The sequence below is a fragment of the Carassius carassius genome, chromosome 29, assembly GCF_963082965.1.
Source record: "Carassius carassius chromosome 29, fCarCar2.1, whole genome shotgun sequence".
NCBI lineage: Eukaryota > Metazoa > Chordata > Actinopteri > Cypriniformes > Cyprinidae > Carassius > Carassius carassius.
The window spans coordinates 17,593,960-17,600,675 of NC_081783.1; the positions used below are offsets into that span (position 1 = coordinate 17,593,960).

At 36.4% G+C, this 6,716-nt stretch overlaps 1 protein-coding gene across 1 annotated transcript in view; it reads left to right on the top strand.

The window, feature by feature from the left end:
• The window catches only part of LOC132109778 (polycomb group RING finger protein 3), a 33,632-nt gene extending 29,407 nt beyond the window's left edge, over positions 1–4,225 (top strand). The window contains exons 7-9 of the mRNA XM_059516117.1: positions 602–739; positions 2,877–2,957; positions 3,349–4,225. Coding sequence (XP_059372100.1) covers positions 602–739; positions 2,877–2,957; positions 3,349–3,396 — 267 coding nt within the window. The 3' untranslated portion in view covers positions 3,397–4,225. The remainder of the gene's footprint in view (positions 1–601; positions 740–2,876; positions 2,958–3,348) is intronic.
• The last annotated feature ends 2,491 nt before the right edge of the window (positions 4,226–6,716 follow it).

Consider the following 6,716-nt stretch of genomic DNA (forward strand, 5'->3'; position numbering starts at 1 on the left):
GTTGTGACTGACACAATGACCTGCGGTGTTCTCACAAATATGCTAGGAAAAGTGAAAGGGATGAAATATCTATTTTTGAATAATGCAAAATTTAAGCAGTGTTCAAATTTACAGGGCTCCTACACGGTTCAAGCAATTCAGTTCATTTTATAAGATTAGATCATATGGAATACCCTGCAATGTCATCAAACACTGATGAAATCACACACTTGTGTATATAAATATAGTATACGTTTAAATATGATTACGAATCTTTTCATTTGTATTCAAAATTAATTTCCTCCCATTGCTTCTAGCTGCAAATTGCAGTCCGTTTAAACCTGTTAGATGACGGTGTCTGCCACCCCCCGTGGAGTTTCTAGGCGCTGTGAGTGACCGCAATCATTAGCGATGTAAAGTTTTATACAAATAGTACAGTACAGGTCTAACAAAGCAAGAAGACTTTGAGAACCTTTATTAGAGACTGAAGGATCATTCAACTGGTTTAGTAGGTTTAGTACCTGAAATATCATTATTTTTTGAGGCTGTACTTGGTGTCTTGTTAACACAATGTAGTTAAGCTAAAGCCATTTCACAGTCTCTCTTGCTTTTGTCTGTTCAGGTGAGTATCTGTCTGGAGTGTAACAGCAGTAAGCTCAGAGGACTCAAGCGGAAGTGGATTCGTTGTTCAGCTCAGGCGACTGTTCTTCACCTCAAGAAGTTCATTGCGAAGAAGCTAAACCTGACATCTTTCAATGAGGTATGTGATCTGCCAGACCTGGAGCGAAGTTCAAAATAAAACCCATTATTTTTCTTTTCCCTCGGTTAAAGTTAACTTGTTAGAGACCTTTGCCACCATGCTGGCCAGCATCGGCGTTCCCTTCATGACAATGGCTCTTGCATGAGTCACCATGTGCATTTCAAAGCTCCTCCGCGCTGTCACGATTCCCTTAAAGCTTTCAGCATGCCTCATATTTTCAGAGACAAATAATAGCCTGTAATATCATTTGCTCTCTGTCATGTATCTCTCAGCCTGCAATGTCTCATAGTACAATTTAACACAAAACTTGACTAATTATTGCTGCTCCATCACCCTTTTTTCCCTCCTTTGTGTTAGAAATGTGTGGGCTATTCCACCGCACACATCCATCAGAAACTTTCCCCCGTAATAATACTGTCAGATGCCTGTTGTTCGCGGCGAGTATCGAGAGTTATAGCTGCCAACAGCACAATACTGCTCCGAGCCAGATAAAAAAATATAACTCTGGAATGGCGGCGGTTTGTGTAGCAACTCTGTTTGAAGTGTAGGAGAAAAGCTAAATCTTTGAAGAGCTAAATCCTAATAAGCATCAAAAGTTTCTTTGTTTCACTGACTGACTTTTCTGTCTCGGAACATCCCTGGCTCGCATCCTAGATGAGTTTAAAAGCTGAATAATGGCGAGAGCTCATAGCCTCCAGCAGGTGTTGCTGTGGTCGTGCTGCTCTTGATCGATTCCCAGCGAGCCAAAACACACAGAGACCAGCATCGGTGTTTCACTGCGCACCATTCCAGAGAGAGCGGCATCCCTTATACTGTGATGCACATAATCCTTTGGGCGGTTATGGCTGCTCTTGTGCATTAAAGGTTGGAATAATAGGTGGAACTGAATGTTGCGAGTGTACAAAGGATTGTCACTTTTCTGTAAAGCAGCATAAAATCCCACCTGTCCCCAAAGACATTCGTACACAATTGATTATGCAGTTTTCTGGAATCATTTTTTCTGATTGGTCAGTTCTAGTGTTCATATTTTTGTATAATGCCTGTTAAACTATAAATTTGAGCAATGTCCTAATTATTTTCTAAATATCTGTTACTAAAATATTTTTATAGTGTATCTTTGATTAAAAAAATCACTCATATGAGTAATAAATAATGTGTATGGAGGGAAAACGAGTTTATTTATTTTGTAATTAGCTGTGAAATATGTTGGAATATCTGTGCAAAACTAGATGTTTTAAAACGCAGCCAGATTGCAAGATGCATTTCTAATGTTTTCAACTTGACACATCATCTTAAAAGCGTAACATTTATGTCATGAAAATGTTTCAGTCCGACAGTAATTGCCTAAATTTTAACTATAGGCAGTGAACTCAGTTTGATTGCTGTAATGTTGTGCTAAAGTTGTAAGCATGCTGAAACTTTCTATATGGAGTCTGAGGTTGCTAAAAATGTTCAAACTTAAAAATAATCAAGATAAACACATTAGGAATCATTCAGGATGGCTAACAGGTTATTGAGCAGCAGACTATTTGACCATCCTGACCCTTCTCCTAATAAGGGTAAACATTCAGTTTATTGTGCGATTAATGAGCAGCTGATTTATTTAAAGGTGCTGTATGTAATTTTTTTGATTGTACTAGATCATAAAAATACCATAAATTGTTCGCAGATATTTGATAAACTTGCTAAATTCACATATTTGTTTGTCCGTAAAACAACATTTTAGCCAGATATTCTGTTTTGAAATGTATGTTCCGTGTCGGAATGTTTTGTTTTGGTCTGTGTGACTCCGCCCACTGCGAGTGTAACCAATAGTATTGCGACAGGGTTGCCAATTTGTGGAAAACGCAGTGTATCGCAGCCATTAAAGCCAGCAAACGAACTGGGTCAAAAATCACAGATTGTACCCAACCCAAAAAAGCCTCTGCATCTATCAAAAAAGAGGATTATTAAACACAAATAAAACAACTCATCACCTTAAATTGTAAGGCCTAGTTGGCTAACGTTGTAGCTGTTAATATTACATCCTGCATCTTTAATGGTTCTGCAAGATAACATAAAGAATAGTTTTGTTTAGCCTTTTCTCGTATACTGTATATTTGGGGCTTGTTTGCTATATTTTTGTGCTTATTTTCAGCTGGACATCTTATGCAATGAAGAAATCTTGGGCAAGGACCATACTTTGAAATTTGTTGTGGTAACAAGATGGAGATTTAAGGTAATTAAGGATAAATGTATGCTTATCGTAGATTAGCTTGGGTTTATTCTTCCCGTTTACCGTACTGATGTGCATGCCACTTTCTCATAATTTGCATGCATGCATAATCAAACAAAGCATGTGAAGATATAAAATTGTCTTTGTGTTGTCTTGACCAGTATTATATATTCATCTCTTCCATTTCAAGGAATGTTCATTCAACAGTAAGTCAGAAATTGACATTTTGATGCAGAGATGTTTTTTTTTTTAGAAGGCTGCATATCTAATTCTGCTTCCCTTAAATTCCATTGCAAAAACAATAGATGCACTTGACTTTCTGTGCCTTTGTTTCCATTCTAGTGACTCTATGACTTTGTCACACAAATGCTTGTGTGTTTTGTGTGCGTTCCAGAAATCCCCCCTCCTCCTTCATTACAGACCTAAAATGGATCTGCTGTAGCTGGACAAAAACGCTTGGTTGTTTTGGCCCAGTGGCTGAGGACTGTGCTACGTGCTATATATGCAGAGACCATCAATGCCCACACCAAACAAACACTCGTCAACACAGATACGAGCCAGCAAACAACAAAACCAGCACAGCCACTGCGACACTGGCGACTTTTGGGAACAACCGCTTTTCTCTGTTTGTTCGTCTGCTATATGTCCTATATATGTGAAAAATTGAGAGAAAGCATATATTTATACTTTTGTATAGATGAGAGAAGTGGAACCAAGACTCTATTGCGCTGTTTACACTATAAAAAAAAAAGACAAAAAAAAGGTCATGAGAAAAGGTTTAACATTTTTTTTTTTTTTGTACCATTGGACTTTGTTCCTACTTCAATTATGGGCAAAAAGATGGTGCTCGGTGTCTGCCGCCCTGTGTGGAAGTGTCCACTTTTACACTGCTAACCAGGAGAGAAGAGGCGTTTCAAACTGACCGCTCTCTCTCAGGTCTTACCCAACACTTCTCGGGAGTGCAGAGCCTTTCGAAGCTTATATAAAGCGGTTTATATGAGTGTATTATTTCAGAGCGGTTTCTTTCTTTACTTTTCGGCGTCGCTACGAGTGGAATTGTGAATAGGCAAATTTATGTGTAGTATTTATGTTCTATTTACCAATATTGTACATAAAAGTTGTTGGTGGAGAGAAGGGATGAAAGATGTTATGAAAGTGTGTGTGAAAGACTAAAAGGCTAGAAAAATAGAGACCGATTGGAGTTGTTTTCCAAAAATGCTATATTTTGGCTTGTGTTTATGTGGCTACATGGAAAAGACATAAATATTCAGCTAAATTCAAGGCAGATTCCAAATTGGGTGAATCTCACTAAATATTTTTACCCCAAAATCAAAAGAAAAAAAGAAATTTTATTTTGCCTAAAGGAAATAAAGTTTGGTTTTGGGACTATTAAGATTTGTTTTTGCCATTATTTTCAAGACAATTACGCAAATTCCCTGCCCAAATTCAGACATTATCATAATGCATCTGTAAGTTTTATGTTTTTGTGATTTTAATTTTTCTCAATACAGATTTGCATTACTGTAATACAGTAAAACATGTATTACAGTAAATGGTAACTGTGTATTACAGTAAAAGAAAAATCATTATTTACACATTTCTTTACATTTCTAATCTTTTATTTTGTATTTGCATTGCAGTAATGAACAGATTTGTAGATTATTTATTAAGAAAATAATGTCACGATGCAAAAAAGTCTTAATGGTCATAAAAACAATCTACTTTTTCTTAAATAAAATTGAATAAATGAATTATGATAATTATTCTCATAATTTTAGAAATTATTTTACAAAAGATATATAAATTATTTAGCGTTTTTTCCCTCTTTTTTTCCATTCGATTTTGGGGTAAAATATGACCCAAGCAATTTGACAAGAGTTATGAAATTCACTCTATCAGTACATCTCTTTTAAGTGGTGCAGATTTTTTTTGATGCAAAAAGCTTATATTTTGGTTCTCTTTAATTAAGGATGAATTTTAAGTGTCTAATTAAATGCACCAGTGATTAAAATCGATTTTTGAACAGGAAAGGTGCTTTTAATCATTTGATCCTCCCGAATGTTAATTTACAGCTCTAGAATCTTTAAGGATGTGTGAGGATGATCCTTAGTATGTTAATATCTTTAACTTACTTTCACAAACAGCCAACCCTTTCATATAATCCCATAGCCTCAATGTCATATATGCAATGCATTACCATTTAATTGAAGATATAACATTCAGTCCTTACAATGAATTGATGTGATGTCAGTTCTCTTCTCTTCAACAGTATGAATGTAACCCACAAGTAACCGTCCATATGTATTGTACAGTTATTTGTTTTATCTTTAGTGCCAAAGGCTTCATACTCCCTCCTGACTTCACTCTATTCCAGATGGCAAGCTGCATGGAAGGCAGAATGCGAAAAAGCGTTTGACCTTAACTGATTTAATATAGAGGAAAATGGCTAATTTAGATCAGAGTATGATTTTTCGAGTTAGGTTGGTGAAAATTGGCTAGTTGTTGAAATCGATGGTTTTATTATTTATTTATCTTTTTTGTGAGCCCTCAATGAGTTAAAGTCATTTTTTATTTCCATTGTGGCAGACAAACTGCTTCTAGTTGATCAAACATTAAAGGGCTCTTATCAGATTTCAAACGTAAATGTATTTGAAATCTTTCTCAAAGAGCTGATTGAATTTTTTATATCCAAACGTTTACTTAAAAAGGTCTGTTTTTACTTTTAAACTATCCACTATAGGGTCAACTTTTACACGGGTAAATGCCAAACCAGCTTGACCAAATTTCTCTGGATATCATCAAGTTATTCCACCAATACTGATTTTTTTTATTTTTATATCCGATACTGGAGTCTTGCCCATGAGTCTTTTTTCTTATAATGTGAATTATCTCAGTATGCGTTCTGTTTTCAGCTTCACTGCATATTGTTTGGCTTTAGTTTATTGCATTGCCAATATGCTCTTATAAAGGAGATGATGTCATGGTTTTAAGTATTGCGTTCTTGTATGTATACACCATTTCACACAAACATTTAAATGGCTAGCATTCCAAACAGACTGCAGGTTTATTCCTGGTGACGAAAATGCAACAAATGCATGATTTTATGGTTTTATTTAATGCGTTTCTGATGCTCGTAATTTTTTGGGGTCATTGCCATGTTGAAGGCTGGTGTTCGCTGCCGTTTCTCCCATTTGAGCCAATAACCGGTGCTAATCTTTTGTACCTTTTACAAATAAACCGAACTAAACATGGTGCAGACCAGGGCTGAGTCTTAAAATACCTGTACAGCTTTTTTAAATGTTTGGTGCTCTCAGGTCGTGTAAAACTTGTTTTTACAGCCTGTCTTCGAGGACAGTTGGTTACGGATTCATGAATTTTCTTTTACTGCTGTCCTAGGTCTAACTGAATAAGTCTCAAATGGCAAAATAACACCTTCGTTGTCAAAGAACACTAGCATTTAGAGTAAGACCTGTTGTGTATCCTTCCATAGCTTTGTTCGATCATCCCAGGATTTGAACATGGCAACTTGTTCTGGCACTGTTCTATATTGTGAAACCTCTATCACAAATCTCTGTGCGGTTGTTCCATTTTTTGGCCATGAAGGCAAGTCGGAAGACAGGGTTTTTTGCTTTAGTATTGTTTAACTCACCACACAGTTCCACTCTCCCAGGGCCTCATTGTGCATGAGAGGTGTGTTAGCGCTCTGAGGTAGATTCACTATCCTGTGCAGTATTGGGATTGATCGATGCTCGGGCCATGTTA